Below are 16,883 nucleotides of genomic sequence, written 5' to 3'. Positions count from 1 at the left end.
CTGAGTAAGTGCTGCTTGATAGCACTGTTGATGACACTTTCTACCACTTTGCTGATGGGGCGGTAATTGGTTGGATTGGATTTGTCCTTTTTGTGGATATGATATACCTCGGCAATATTCTACACTTTCAGGTCGACACCTGGGCTGTAGCTGTACTGGAACATATTTAGCTGGGGGCTCAGTTAGTTCTGGAGCACAAGTCTTCAGTTCTATTGCCAGAATATTCTCAGGGCCCGTAGTCTATGCATAGTTTCAGCTGTTTCTTGTGGAATCAGTTGAAATGGCTGAGAACTGGCATCTGTGAATCTGGGAAAGTGGATTGTCTGCTTGGCACTTTTGTCTGAAAGTAGTTGTAAATGGTTCAGCTTTCCCATCGTTGGCTGATGCCTTAACTGCCCATTACATTATGGAGGGTTGGGGGTGGGATGAAAGGAGGTGGGCTCGCCATCTGTCCTATTTTATGTGGCCCCCAGTTGGAAATATGTTGGCTGGAACCCTGTAAAATCACTCCCTATGTAACCAAAAATCAGATAATTGTTTAATATCCCAGTGCTGTTTGTGGGATCTTTTTCGCATGATTTTTTTTTGTTCATTCATGGGACATGGGCGTTACTGGCTGTCCTGCATTTGTTGCCAGTTGATCTACCAGAATAATCATTGCTTTGTAAAGTAATAAATTTGGTGAAGTGCTTTTGTCCGAAGCACAGCTGGGAATGCACCTTTCTTTATACCTGTTCTATTTCTATCTTGCTTCTCAGTACTACTGAAAAGTTATGGAGTTTGCTTGTTAGCAAAAGTGACTGACTCTTTGAACAACTTTTAATAAATTGCACTGAGTGAGATGGATGCAAGGACTTTTTGACCGTTTATTTGTGTTTGTAGACTTCAGATGGCAACTGGTGATTTGAAGGGATCCCTTCGAAAATTAGAACAAAGTCTTCGCTCATTGAATTATCCTCAAGATATTGATTATAGTTGGTAAGTAACCACCATACAACAGTGTGATTATTTAAATGAGCCAGAAGATTAAAAAGTGTGATCACTTTGTTTTCCATGTTTTTTCACTACCTCAAATTGTCACAAAACATTATGCAGGCAATTGAGCAGTTTTGAAATTTAGTCACTTGAAATGTGGCAACAAATTTGCATATAACAAGATCCCACAAACAGCAAAGAGACACTGACCAGATAATTTATTTTGAGGATATGTTTTGGCCAGGACACTGAGGAGAAGACTAATCTTCAACTCGTGTCTTTGGGATTTTTTATGTCTACCTGAGAGAGCAGATGGCGCCTTGGTTTAATGTGGCATTCAATAGATGGCATCTCTGATATCCCCTCAATATTGCACTGATGTGTCAGCCTAGATTATGTTAAGACCTCTTGAGTGGGGGCTTCTCAGCCTTTTGGCTTAGATCAAACTTTGGATCAAGCCCTAGATAGGGTGAAATGCCTTATCTTGTCAGCTTGGATCTTGTATGTCTCTCTTGTGGGGACCATGAATTGGATTCAATTGGAGTTTGAATTTGGTTTTGGAGCAATTAAAGAACGAATTTGGTTTGCCCGGTCCTCTCTAAGAATTGGCTTTGTAACTTTAAAAATGGAATGGGGACTTAAACCCATGACTTGCTGTGGCCTAGATTCAAATTAAAGTTTCTCATGTTTTGCTCCAATTATACTCCTTTACTATCAAACTGATGAGAGTAACCCTTGTGGTAAGCTGGTTGTGGAGTGGCTATTTTACAATCTGGAGCAGTTCAGTCTAACCAAATTAGTTTGAGAATTTGAAATCAGTTCAAAGAGGAATTTGGATCAAAAAGCTGATATCAGTAGCAGTGACCATGGTGCTGTCAGATTGTTGTAAAAACCTATTCGTTCTCATATGTGCTTTTGGGATTGAAGACTGCTGTCTTTGCCCAGTGTGGCTGATGTGTGACCAACATGTGTGACATATCTCTTGGCCCAGCAAAGTACTGAGTTGAATTAAGTCACTTCAAAGAATTCAGGAAAACTGTGGAGAAGCAGTAAATGCTGGCCTTGCCAGTCTCAATATCGGCCTTTTGGCTAAGATCAAGTGTAGTATCGACATGCTGTACTTGGTTGAAGTCATTAGGTTACATTTTAGCTTCATTTGAAGCAATTTTTAAAAGCGGCATCTCGGCCTTTTGGCTAAGATGCAAATGAGATCAAGCCTTGGAGGAGGAGCTATGCCTACTCCAATCAGCTTGGATCATGTAGATCAAGCCCAAGACAGGAGGTGAGAGCCCTGTCTTGTCAGCTTGGATTGGGAATGTCTCAACTTGTTGAGACTCTGAATTGGACTTGATTTGATTGAATTGGAATAAAAACAAAGAAAAAATGCTGGCCTTGCCAGTGTCAATATAGCTAGGGACTGGGGCTACATAGTTATTTAACATTTAGACTTTGTGGGGAAGAAATCACCCATAGGTTGTAGTTTAAACTGCCTTCCAATACACAGATTCACCAAAACTCCTTTGATTGCCAGGCTGTTGAACAGAAAGAGATCAAGTTTACTCGTCTTTGTAGTGGGTTACAGGAAACCTTCCACCAATAATGTTAAAAGGAACAAGTTTGTCCTCTGGTATTTATCCAGACATTTGGATGCATTTTAACATGTGAAGCCAGAGATTTGAACTTGAGATCAAACACTGTCAAAGTCCATAAAGCAATAATTGTTCATATTTCTCAGGCTCTCTTGGGACATTTTAGAATTCATTTTATGAAAGGAACAAGGCAATGGCCAACTTGATTTCCTGTCTGTCTCCTTGAGATGTGAATTTTATCCTCAGTGTATTTATCATATTTTTCAAACTCCTTCAGTTCTTGTAACTTGATTACATTGCAAATTACCCTTTCAGTGATCTCCAGGCATTGCCAGTCATTAGGTCACACCTATATGGCATGATAAACAGATGGTTCTTAGCCCAGAACATGCTTGATGCTGACTCCAGCTGCTCAAGTAGATTACCAGTACCAACAAACACTCCTTGACGATGATAAAATCATAAATATGAAAAAGGGACAAAATATCAATTGTGATTCTGCTGGTTAAAGTTCCACACAAACAAACGGGCGGCACGGTAGCACAGTGATTAGCACTGCTGCTTCACAGCTCCAGGGACCTGGGTTTGATTCCCAGCTTGGGTCACTGTCTGTGTGGAGTTTGCACATTCTCCTCGTGTCTGCGTGGGTTTCCTCCGGGTGCTCCGGTTTCCTCCCACAGTCCAAAGATGTGCGGGTTAGGTTGATTGGCCATGCTAAAAATTGCCCTTAGTGTCCTGAGATGCATAGGTTAGAGGGATTAGTGGATAAATATGTCGGGATGTGGGGGTAGGACCTGGGTGGGATTGTAGTCGGTGCAGACTCGATGGCCGATTGGCCTCTTTCTGTACTGTAGGGTTTCTATGATTCTATGAAAATTCTTTCTGAGAACTGTTCAACTGCTGATTGTTCAAAATGATGTGTGGTTACTCATTTGGTGTGTTTAGCTCAGAAACCATTATTTATAAACTCAGAAGTTGAAAGGAGGCAGAGGGCGGGATTTTCTGGTTCTGCCTGAGCTGGGATCAGAAATTCCTATCTGAAGTCAACTCATCTTTTTCTGGTCCATCAAATTTTCCGTCCTGCCAGTGTTGATTCTTATGGCAGGCAGGCCTGGGAAAAATAACACCCATAATTTTGATTAGTCTCTCATGCCATGTGAGCATCGTGGGCAATGCCTGCATTTGTTGTCCATTCCTAATTGCCTTTGATAAGATGGTGGTGAGTCACCTTGAACCGTACAGTCTATCTGGTGCAGGTACGCCCACAGTACTCTTAGGATGGTGTATGGCTTGGAGGAGAACTTGCTGGTGGTGGTGTTTCCATGTCTTCCGTGTCTTTCTAATTGTTGAGGTCACTAGTTTGGAAGGTGATGTCGAAAGAGTCATGGCTAATTGCTGCAGTGTATCTTATGTGGTACATACTGCTGGCACTGTCTGTTGGTGGTGGAGAGAGTGGATGTTTAAGGTGGCAGCTATGGCGCCAATCAAGCAATATACTCTGTCTCACCCTCCCGACTTGTGCCTTATTGATGGTGGACAGACTTTGGGAAGACAAGAGGTGAGTTATTTACCATAGAGTAACCAGCCTGCAGGCATTAAAAATTTTGACAGCTACTGCAAATCTAAGGAAGTAGTATAGTGTAGCTGAATCTAGAGCTTCAAGAGGAAGAGATGGTGGAGAAGAAGAGATTTACAAGAATGATTTTGGCGATGAAGAACTTCAGTTACATGTCCATCTTTTTAAAAAACATTTCATGAGATGTGGGTGCTGCTGGTTAGGCCAACATTTTAATGTGGTGAGCTATCTTCAAGGAGCGTTGCAAACTGTGGGTACACACACAGGGCCCGATTTTATCATCAAGTTGTGCCCGTTTTCGGGCGCGAAAACTGGATAAAGTCGGGCGTGAGGCGGGTAGCACGATCTACGCCCACCTCCATGCCGGTTCCCTCTTTACCAAGGTCTGAAAATGGCCATGATCAGGACCGCGCCCAAAACGGGCGTGACGGCCATTTAAATGCATTTGCGTGCATTTAAATTGACTTAATGGGCTGCACGCCCAACCTTACCGGCACTTCCCCCTTTACCACCGCATTCGCCCATCCAGAGTCGGTGCGAAACAGACATGCTGTACAAAAGTCCGATTCGGGCGTTGGATCAGTGAGGGGGAAGGGGGATCCGCTGCCACTCTGCCTGAGATCAAAGAGGGGGAAGGGGGGTCCGCTGCCACTCTGCCTGAGATCAGTGAGGGGGAAGGAGGGTTCCGCTGCCACTCTGCCTGAGATCAGAGAGGGGGAAGGGGGGTCCGCTGCCACTCTGCCTGAGATCAGAGAGGGGGAAGGGGGGTCCGCTGCCACTCTGCCTGAGATCAGAGAGGGGGAAGGGGGGTTCCGCTGCCACTCTGCCTGAGATCAGAGAGGGGGAAGGGGGTTCCGCTGCCACTCTGCCTGAGATCAGAGAGGGGGAAGGGGGGGTTCCGCTGCCACTCTGCCTGAGATCAGAGAGGGGGAAGGGGGTTCCGCTGCCACTCTGCCTGAGATCAGAGAGGGGGAAGGGGGGGGTTCCGCTGCCACTCTGCCTGAGATCAGAGAGGGGGAAGGGGGGTCCGCTGCCACTCTGCCTGAGATCAGTGAGGGGGAAGGAGGGTTCCGCTGCCACTCTGCCTGAGATCAGAGAGGGGGAAGGGGGTTCCGTTGCCACTCTGCCTGAGATCAGAGAGGGGGAAGGGGGGGTTCCGCTGCCACTCTGCCTGAGATCAGAGAGGGGGAAGGGGGTTCCGCTGCCACTCTGCCTGAGATCAGAGAGGGGGAAGGGGGGTTCCGCTGCCACTCTGCCTGAGATCAGAGAGGGGGAAGGGGGTTCCGCTGCCACTCTGCCTGAGATCAGAGAGGGGGAAGGAGGGTTCCGCTGCCACTCTGCCTGAGATCAGTGAGGGAGAAGGGGGGGTCCGCTGCTACTCTGCCTGAGATCAGAGAGGGGGAAGGGTGTTCCGCTGCCACTTTGCCTGAGATCAGTGTGGGAGAAGGGGGGGTCCGCTGCTACTCTGCCTGAGATCAGTGAGGAGGAAGGGCGGGTAAGGGCCCGCGAGTAGTCTGGGTGGGGGGTAAGGGGGTCAGTAACGTTGTGGGGGTTGGGGCAATGTCTCTGGGGGCCAGGGGGAGGCATTATCCGGCTCGGGAGCGATGTGGCAGGGGAGCCACATTCTATCTTTTTTTCTCTGCGTATGCACAGTTGGAGGCGCCGATTGGAGCTGCAGGGTTTTGGGTGCGTTAAGTACCGCCCACAGGCTTCTGCAGCGCGATTTGGAATTGCTGATATTTTTTTCAGGCAGAGTGCATATATGGGGACGTCTGAGAATGGTTCTAAAAGTCGGATCTGAAAAACTCCCAGTTTCAAGTCCGCCCAGAATCAAAATGGTAAAATGGGGCCCCCAGTGTTCAGGAGGGAGTTCTAGGATTTTGATTTAGAAACAATGAAGGAACAGTGATATAGTTTCAGATCAGGATGGTGTGTGACTTGGAGAGGAACTTGCAGGTGGTGATGTTCCCACGCATCTACCGCCCCTGTCCTAGGTGGTAGAGGTCGCAGGTTAGGAGGGTCCTTTCAAAGGAGCCTTGGTGAGTTGCAACATTGCATTTTGTAAATAGTGCACCTCACTACTATTGTGTGCTGGTGGTGGATGGGGTGTAATGCCATTGAGTGTTGAGGGGAGATGTTCAGTTTATCTCTTGTTAGAGATGGTCATTATTTGGCACTTATGTGGTGTGAATGTTACTTGCCACTTGTCAGCCCAAACCTGTCAGTCCAAGTTTTGCTGCATATGGGCAAGGACTGCTTCACTATCTGAGGAGTTGCAAATGGTGCACAATGTGCAATTACCAGCAAGCAACCCGACTGCTGACTTCATAATGAAGGAAGGTCATTGATGAAGCAGGTGAAGATGGTTGGGACTAGGACACTACCCTGAGGAACTTCTGCATTGATGTCCTAGGACTGAGATTATTAACCTTCAACAACTACAGCTATCTTCCTTTGTGCTCGGTATAATTTCAACCAGTGGAGAGTTTTCCCCTGATTCTCAGTTTTGCTTGGTCTCCTTGATGCCACACTCGGTCAAATGCTGCCTTGGTGTTAAGGACATTTACACTTACCTAACCCAGATAGGAAAAGCTAATATGTTCTCCATAAAGAAGATGGAGAGTTTTGTTTTACATTTTTTCATGGAATGTTGGCATCGCTGCTGGCCAGTCTAGTATTTAATGACCACCTCTAATTACTCTTGAAAAGCTGCCTTCTTGAACCTCTGTGGTCCATGTGATTTAGGTCGACCAACAGTGCTGTTCGAAAGGGAGTTCCAGGATTTTGACCTAGGGACAGTGAAGCAACGGTGATATAATTCCGAGTCATGATGGCGTGTGACTTGGAGGGTACCTTGCAGGTGGTGCTCATGTTGCCCTAGTTCCTTTGGTGGTAAAATTTGCAGGTGCTGAAGGAGCCTTGGTGAGCTGCTTGTAGATCATAAATGCATCTTGTAGATAGTACATACTGCTGCCACTTGCATCAGAATATTGAGCGTGGTGGATGGGATGCCTATCAAGCAGGCTGCTTTGCTTGGATGCTGTTGAGCTTCTTGAGTGTTATTGTTTCAAAACCACAAGGTGCCTGAACACAGTAAATAGAGAGAAGCTGTTCCTGTTGGCAGCAGGTTTGAGAACCAGAGAAAACTGATTTAAGAGATTCAGCAAAAAAAACAGAGACAGGGTAAGGAAAAACATTTCTATTCAGCGAGTGCTTAGGATGTAGAGAATGCACTGTCTGAGTGTGTTGGAGGCAGATTTAATCCTGGCTTTCAAAAGAGAATTGCAACCTGAAGAGAAAAAAATTGCGGGCTACAGGGAAAAAGGACATTGCATTTGGATTAGTTGAGTAGCTCTTACAGGGAGCCAGCACAGATATGGTAGACCAAATGGCCTCCTTCTGTGCTGTAACCACTCTATAGATTTTTTTTGTATTGCTAGTAGATATATGGGATATTCGCATAGTAGAAGCAGTTTATTCTGTAATCATTAACTCCAGTTTTTAAATGCAGGACCAGAGTTTACAGGAGAACAGGAAACCACTCAGCCCGCTTTGTCTGTGCCAGCTCTTTGCCCGACCAATCTAAAATGGACCTACTGCCACACATGTTTTCCATAGCCCATATCTTCCTTTGTTTGTAAGATGCAGTAGTTTAAGTTTATTTATTAATGTTACATGTAGGCTTACATTAACACTGCAATGAAGTTACTGTGAAAATCCCCTCGTCGCCACACTCCGGCACCTGTTCGGATACACTGCGGGAGAATTTAGCATGGCCAGTGCACCTAACCAGCACGTCTTTCAGACTGTGGGAGGAAACCGAAGCACCCGGAGGAAACCCACGCAGACACAGGGGGGAACGTGCAGACTCCGCACAGACAGTTACCCAAGCTGGGAATTGAACCCACGTACCTGGCGCTGTGAGGCAGCTGTGCTAGCCATTGTGGCCACCATGCTGCCGTGAAGTAGGTGCTGTAATGGCAGAATGCAATGTGTTATGTTTGTTTGGTGTGGATGCATGTTATATATGCACAAATGTATGAATGTAGATATACATGAAATAGGCACTGTTTTTAAACTAATGACTTTATGATTATAGGTTATACTGGAGATGAAGCCAAAGAAAAACTTTCACTTTTGCGTGGACAATAAAGTTCTATTCATTCATTTGTCTAATTTTACGATACAAGGTGCAGTTGTTTCTGCCTCATTCACTTCCTGCAGTGAAGAATCAATCACCATTTCTCTGCGTAAAGCGTTTTCTCCCAATCTCTTGCCTCACTCTCTTGGTGACATATTTAAATTGATAGCGTTTTGTCACTGACCACCCAGCTAGAGGAAATAGGTTTATTCTGTTCACCATCTGCAAAGCCTTCAGATTTTAAAAAGTTATTGTTCCTACATTACAATAGTGACTGCATTTTAAAAAGTACTTGATTGGCCGTAAAGCATTTTGGAAGATCTGGTGTTCATGAAAAGTGCTATATAAATGAAGTCTTTATTTTCTTTTTAAATTTCTTACAAACCTTTGTTTCAATGAAATTAGTTGCAGAATTCCGAATTTCTTTTTATAATAATAGCTTTCCATCCCTAGCACCATTCTGGCGAGTATGTGATTTTAATGTATTGAGAATGCCCGCAACTCAGTATTCTAACTTCAATATATTGTTCAAACTTGTCACTGTTAATTCCTTTTCTTTTACATCATTCTTTATAAAGTATGTGCTTGGGTATAGGTTGGAAGATAGTTTGAGATGATTAAACATTCTATGTGTTGATTGAATTTTCATCTCTGAAAATGTTGTCAGAAACCAACTACCTTGGCTTGAGTAGTGGTAATTGGTGTGTGGTTTTAAGTCAGCTATCTTTGCAACAGGAAGAATTAGTTATGTGAGTCCAAGATATGGTAGGTATTACATGGCCTAATGAAAGTCTTCATGAGTCAAATGACCTATGTTAATATTCTGGGATAGCAAAAGCAAAGTATTGTGGAGATCTGAAATAAAACAGAAAATGCTAGAAAATCTCAGCAGGTCTGGCAGCACGTGTGGAGCGAGAAACAGAGTTAACGTTTTGAGTGCATATGACTCTGTGCTCTCAAGAAGAGTTATACACTCTCCAGACATTAACTCTGGGTGGAATTTTCCTGTCCCGCCCACCACAGGAATTGCACTCCGTTGATCCGTTGATCTTGGGCACGATTTTCCAGTCTTGGGGCGAGCATGGCCGCAAAATCTCACCCTCTGTTTCTTCCTCCACAAATGCTGCCAGAGATGCTGAGTTTTTCCAGCATTTTCTGATTTCATTTTACATTGCTGAATGAGAATATGCTAATCCGTTATGCGGCAGGGCTTGGGTAAAATAGTAACATCTTTTAAACCAGTCCTTTTCCATTTCTCTTTTGAGGGCAATAGTTTATGCTGGCAACTATTCAAAATGTCATCTGGGTACCCAGTCTAGATTCACGTGTCTAGACATTGAGTGTTGGCAGATCAAACCTCAGATTTCCTGGTCTTTATAGTTTTATTACTGAATAATAAGATCCAATTCTTTTAGTCATTAGAAGGAGCTTTTTGATTTTTTTCCGCAAACATCTTACTGGTGATTGTTACAGTATTACTTAGCAGCTGGATTAGCAGACTGGACAATACAGGGTTAATCATTTCAGTCCAGGTTGATTCTGTTAATGAGATGTCCCTGTAGTCTATTTATGGCAGATGCTTTCTGTTTGGCTCCAGTAAGGAAAATGTCAGCTGGTATCATTCAAGTTAGACAAAGCCAGAACTTCGCTGACAACTTTCCCTTTCATCGCTTAGCTGCAGAATGTTTTGGTTGAGGGAGGGGGAAGGATTACGGCCACTGATAATTGTAGGATAGTTTTTGTAAATAAGTTCAGGATTACATTAACCAGCACTACAAATAAAATAGACAGAATTAAACATCAAATATCTAATGCCTTTGAAGTTCATATCATTTGAAGTTGATTTTGCTTTTATACGCATAGTTAATGACTGCAGAGTAGAAATTTATTGCTCAGTAACTGGATCTTCAGATTGAACTAAAGGCCAGCCACAGTAGCAAATGCAATACTTTTTGGAAAAAAAGAGTTGGTAAATTTTTAATTGGATATTTAGACGAAGTTTATAAGACAACCATTGCCAATGCAGTGGAGCAATTATATTAAAATGTCAAGATATCCAATATCAAAATAAATTAGAACACAACTACAGAGTAGAACTACTTTGCCATAGCATCCCTTCTAATTAAATTGTTGTTAGGGATGGAGGTTTGCTTTCTGTAGATATCAATGTTGAGGGTTATTGCTATAATTATATATCAACCTAGATTGTTTCTTGAATAATATACATGGTTTTATAAATTTCATATTTGTTTCATCGACAGAACAATCTTCCTATGCTAATTGCATTCAAATTTAGTTCTCTAATATGAAATGTAACTTTTCTGAAGTAATACTAATGCAATTGGTTATAATCTCTACCATCTTGAACCTGAATTTTTTGGCTTTGAAATTATATTTTGAAGCAGATTTATGCTTAAAAGTAAAAAGGTCAAAATATCTACGTCTGATTTAGCTAATCTGCATCATTGCAATGTTCTTTTTTAACCAATGCACAAGATAGCATGAGGATGAAGAAATATTCTGCTAATATAAAACCAGAATTGTGAGACCTTTGGAAAAAATGTACATGCCACCAAGACAAATTAATGAGAAATGGTCAACTGCAACATTGGTACAAGTCTGATTTTTGCATTGACTGAGTACTCAATACATTTTATCTTCAGACCTGAATATTTTGACATGGTGAAGTCCGAGCTCACTTGCCACATTTGAGTACACAAACCTCTTGCTCAGTTTAGTTACAGCACCAGATTGATTATGTAAATTGCCATATTTGAATAAAGCATGAATTACTAGACAATTTAGTTGCAGCTGTTGGTTGTGTTCAGTGTGCTTAGTGTAAGAAGTCAGCTAATAGTAATGGCAAATATAAACTATTTAAAATTTTATTTTATGTTTTTGTAGTCTTGCTAAGGGTGATCCTGCTGCCTATCTGCCAATCATCAGCTATGCCTTCACTTCATATTCCACATATGTGACCGAGCAGCTCCTAAAATCTGGAGTAGAACTTGTAGGAAAGAATGATTCGCGTTTCCTTGATGCAGCTTATAAGGTACAATTGTGGGTTTTTTTGCTGCTGAGCCTCCTTAAGCACTGAAATATGGGTGTTAGACACAATGCACTGTAGAAATATAATTTATTTAATTTTTTTGTAAATTAGCTTTGTATATTTGTTTAATTGATACATTTCAAAGCATCTAAATTTCTGTGATCAGGAAACCATCGTGTGAGATGTTGCCAATGTACGTTACACCCACTGTTCTTTGCTGCCCTTTGAATTTTTTTCCTTCAGTTTTCTTTCCTATTCTCTACTTCTCTTGTCAGTAAACTACCCTTTAACACGAGCAAATCCTGATACCTCTTTGCAAATAGCTTTTTGTTAAGCGACCAGTTGTATTGTGCTCTCTAATGTTTACACAAACATCTGTGAGATGCGGGTCAACCAATCTTTTTTTGGTAGAGCTGGTCAAGGTGTGGCTATTAGTCCTTCTTCAAATCACCTGAATCAGAGAAAAGTGTCAAGATCTTGACTTAACATACTGAAAGAACTGCACCTCCACTAACATGGAAGCAGTGTATTGACTTAGTGTTCTGATGCAGAGCTTGATCCCACAACATTTTGACTTCCAGGGTAAGGGTGCTCCCAACTGAACCAAGCTGATAACTTAATTCACTGTAAAATTGGCATTGGGACTGCATGATCAAACTCACATTTCACTTATGCATTGTACACAGCAAGCAGTGTAGTTTTCAGAGGAAGCAGGTGTGGAGAATGATGCCAAGCATATGCAGACATGATACAACCCCCATTATACAATCATGAATTCTGTCCTTATTTTCATAATTCCATAATAAATTCTTATGTCTACATTTCTAATGGAATCTGACTATACAAACTCGTTACACTGTATTTACACCTTCCCTGGTATTGCAGAACATTCACTGGGAAGAGGGTGAAATTATGGGGTGAATGTTTACATGGGCACTTTCCATTACATATGTGGACATAAGAATTTCTAATAACTGGGAGCATGTACAGTTGTAAGATTATACATACATTATAAGTAAGAATTACATTTATTTTTCTGTCTTCCCTTCTGGACATTATCACTTTCACTTTTATTTCTGGCAAGGATTTATTTTCATAGTTTTAGAATGCTGTAAATTCACTGAGTTAAACCATCATGTCTGTCGAAATATTTTGCCTGCTGACATGTCTCTGAAATACCTGTTGTTAAATGTAGAGTGTAACGTCGCTGTAAATTTATCCCTTTCATCATTAACATCCTGTATAACAACTTCAGTAATTCACAAGATTTTCTAGAAGACTGGAGGATTGTGACACCTTTACTAAATAGCTATTTATTTTTCTTGAAACCATTGATTCCTGTTGTGTATCTTGTTCTAACACCACATGCTTTTTATCAAGGCCAACGAAGTAAGCAGGTTAAATAGGTTGAAATAGTAAATTATGCAGAAGCTAGCTTTGTGTACCGTTGTTGTGGTGGTAGAATGTAGCTTTTAGGTTGATGGAATGTCAGGAATCAGCCAATAACTCTGCAGTTGTTTAGTGTTTCTAACTGGTGTAATTTGGCATTTGGGCGTTTTGAAATTAGTACTACCTGACCAGATCAATTCTATGTTTAAATCTTATACTTTTAGTTTGATTTGGGATTAGTTACAAACTAGCATTGAAGATTTCAATAAAATTTACAGCATCTTGGGATAGGAGCACTTTCATCTTTCTTAAATGTTACATGTATTCGGATGGAACTGAATGCAAATGTTTTTCTTTTGATTAGTAATGAATTCTGTTTCAGAACAGAATGCTCTTATGAGTGTCCAAGTCTGAGACTCTTGTTTAAGTTAAATACATTTACAAAGGCCATTGCATTTATCCCTTACTGGCAAAGCCATTTTTCAGAGTAATACAGACCAATTTGTCAAAACATGCTCCATTAGTAAGATACTGTATGCTTTTAACTTTGAGTCATTCATTACTTTAATATGAAATGATGAAATTGTGCTGCCACTAGTACAAGCTTTTAAACTTTCAATTGTGAAGGGTCACTGACGCAGAATGGTTCATCTCAAAGTTCTTTAACTTGTATCATTGCTCCTTGTTGGTTCGGCATTTGTGTGTTGATACAAAATGCAGGTCATACATTGATCTGCAACATAAAAACTGAATATTAGAAATAGTTCAATTGTTTACATTGCAAGTCGTGTGATTCATCCTTTCCCCCTGTATTCGCTGGCCCACATCGGCTCTATGTCTTGGAATGCCTCCATTTTAAAATTCACCTCCTTGTTTTCAGATTTCTCAATGGGCTTGTCCTTCCCTATATCTATAACTTCCTCCAGCTCTACAATGCTCCAGAATATCCATACTCCTCCAATTCTAGCTTATTGCACATCCCTGATTTTAATCACCTCACCATTTCAGCTAGGTCTTCAGCTCTGAAATTCCCTCTGTTTCTCTCCCCTTTCACAATATTTTTGTTTTTTCATCTTTAATTCCATTGTCCTTAGCCCCTCTAACTTTTCTGGAATATAAAAGTCTTTCAGATTCTCGCCATTGCTCCTATTTTCAGGCCAAATAATATTTAATAATCTTGCCCTATTTATTTATGACCTTTTCCAATTTGCAAAAGTCTTTTACTTCCCTTTGAAATTTAACAACTAAAAACAATTCCCTTATCTCCTAATACAAATTTCTACCTATTGCTTGCTTACTTATAGAAAATTAAACTTAGCTGTATTTACTTCAAATGCATGCCTTTCACAGCTCCATTTATTTGATGTTGTAAACCTTGTAGACAACCAGCCCCCCCCCCCAGCTTAACTGACTTTGTTTTATATACACACACACACAGACACAGTCACAAGCCTACTTCACAAAATAATGCAATAAATCCCAAAATATTAAAAATAATAGCATAATTTGTCACTTTTTGAACTGATCAGATAGCTTTTGTATTTAGATGATGGATTCCTATCTTGTAGAAACATAGAAATTCAACTTAAGTGGAGGTCACTTCAATCCATTTTACCCTTATTGGACCAGAGCAAATTATTGCGGGTGCTGGATATCTGAAGTAAAAACAGAAAACTCTGAAAAATATTTGATCTGAAATGTTAACTCTGTTTCTCTCTTCGCATCTACTTCCAGACCTGCTGAATATTTCCAGCATTTTCTGATTTTAGTATCTGTACTAGAAATTGCTCCATATTGTGGTTACTTTTAATAATCCAATTTTTAAACTTTTTTGCCCACTATTGTTGAACAGTTTTGCATTAAGTAGTCATCTAATTTCCACTTAAATATTGACTGGCAGCTTCATAATCACTTTGGCTTGTTGATTCCTTATTTGAAAATATATACATATTGTAATACTTTTTTGTGCTATTTTCCCCCTTTCCTAAACTTCACCGCCTTGATATGAGTAGCATGAATTTGATATTTATTTCCCCTTGTTATCATTTTGCCATTTACCCTATGAATGATATTTACTTTTGTTGGGGTTGGCCAAAGGTAATGAGTTCAGTTCCCAAACTGGCTACAGTAGTTCATGGAGGCTTGCCTCCTTATCTTGTCCCATGCTTGATATGGAGTGGTGCCCAATTGTGTAACTAATTGTCCCTCTTTAATGGAGAGAGATGCATATGGCTCCTAGAGGACTATAGCTAACTACCCTATGAAGGCTTTTCAAAAAAAATTCCTTTAACCTACTCCTGCGAAGAACAGAATCTGCCTTTTAATTATACATTCATGTTACTAATATGCTGAAATACATAAAAGTTGCAATACATTAATGGGCCATTCAGCCCAACCAGTCTGTGTCAGTGTTTATCTTTCATTCAAGAAAATAGTTCTCACCACATTTACCCACCCTGTTCCCATATTCCCTGCATGAGCCCTTTCCTTGCATGCAACTATCCAGTTATCTTGAATGTTGACAGTATTTCTGCCTACACTTTGGAAGTCAATTATTCAACGGCACTTTTGCTTTACTGCCTGTCCTGAATCGGCAGAGGAAACTAACAGTGGAAACTTAATCCCCTCTGTTTAGCCTAAGCTAGCTTGATGTAGAATCATACAGCACAGGAGAATGTGACTCAGCTATTGTGCCTGCACTGGCCCTTTGAAAGAGATAACCAAATAGTTCCACTCCCCCTGCTTTTCCCCATGGACATTTTTCCATCTCAAGTCTTAAATGCCCTTTGAAAGTTACTGTTGAATCCGTTTCCACCATCTTTTCAGGCAGTGCATCCCAGGTCATAACAATGCGCGGTGTAAAATATTCTCATCTCCCTCTGCTTGGCTTACTAATTATCTTAAAAATGTGTCAGCCAGTTACCAAGCCTCCTGCAAACAGGTTAGAATTTTGGGCAATTTTACACTAGCAGAGATGGTTACAAGTGGGAATCTAATTGAACTTTTTAAAATTCTGGATGGTGTAGAGTGCGCAAACAGTAAAAAATATATTTCTGCTGTTTGAGGAATCCACTTTATTCCAATTGCGAACCTATTATAAAAATTCTGTCCATCTACACCCCCTAGCATTATATACTCCTCCACTGGAATTAAAAGTCTCATGATGATCATTAAACTATTGTCGATTGTTGAAAAAACCCATCTGGTTCACTAATGTCCTTTAGCGAAAGAAATCTGCCGTCCTTCCCAATCTGGCCTACATATGACTCCAGATCCACAGCAATGTGGTCGACTCTCAAATGCCCCCTGAAATGGAGGGCTGTTAGGGAAGGGCAATAAATGTTGCCCACATCCTTATTTAATGTGTATTTTTATTCTTTGCTTTTTCCTCTCAAATGTGTATTGAGCTGTATCTTTCTACTTCATAGTTTTACTATGATTCTAAATTTACTATAAAATCAGCAAATATTAAATTTGCTCTTTGTCCATGTCCAAATCATCCTTAATCATTGTGATCGGCTCATTGGCGATACGAGCATGAAATTTCCATTGAGTTCTATCTTTTGAGTTTGCTGCGGCTTTAATTGAAGCTATGAATCTTAAGATTTAAATAGTGGTTCAAAGCATCTACCACTGAGCTGGTACTGAATCATATGTATCCAATATGTAAATCAAGAAGGACTATATTTTTTTAAATTACAGACTAGTCAGAAGATGCTATTTACATTCATCATTTTTCATTTGCAGTTCACTTCCTTAATTAAATCTAATGTGGTCTGTGTATAGCTTAAATTTATTGCAAGGGCTCGTTATTTTTCAGGATGCCTAATTGAAAACAAAATGTTGATGTTGTGCCGCAGTAGCAGATTCAACAGTTTACACAAAGATAAAACTGTAAAACATTTTCCAATTTAAAAGTAATAACTTCAATGTTGGGTATTTTAGATTTATTTTATAAAATATATCTAACATTTGCAGAACAAAACAATTAAATGTGCCCACAAACTAATATGTTTTTGTTAGAATGGATGTTTGATAGTAAACTTTTTTTCTTGGAAAAATCATTGCTTTTTTAAAAATAGCCTGTCCAGTATTGATAGGTTTCTTGTGTATGCCCATCTGCACGCTTGTAAATCATGAAATCTAGGGACAGAAAATATTTGC

The 16,883-nt window shown here is 40.7% G+C and overlaps 1 protein-coding gene across 2 annotated transcripts in view; it reads left to right on the top strand.

Moving 5' to 3' along the window:
• The window catches only part of cep44 (centrosomal protein 44), a 59,313-nt gene that overhangs the window by 9,610 nt on the left and 32,820 nt on the right, over positions 1-16,883 (top strand). For both annotated transcript variants that reach the window (XM_078215115.1, XM_078215114.1), the window contains exons 2-3: positions 883-978; positions 11,186-11,333. In XM_078215115.1, coding sequence (XP_078071241.1) covers positions 890-978; positions 11,186-11,333 — 237 coding nt within the window. In that variant the 5' untranslated portion in view covers positions 883-889. The remainder of the gene's footprint in view (positions 1-882; positions 979-11,185; positions 11,334-16,883) is intronic.

The sequence above is a fragment of the Mustelus asterias genome, chromosome 6, assembly GCF_964213995.1.
Source record: "Mustelus asterias chromosome 6, sMusAst1.hap1.1, whole genome shotgun sequence".
NCBI lineage: Eukaryota > Metazoa > Chordata > Chondrichthyes > Carcharhiniformes > Triakidae > Mustelus > Mustelus asterias.
The sequence above is the reverse complement of the archived record's forward strand: the minus strand, read 5'-3'. Positions and strand labels throughout refer to the sequence as shown.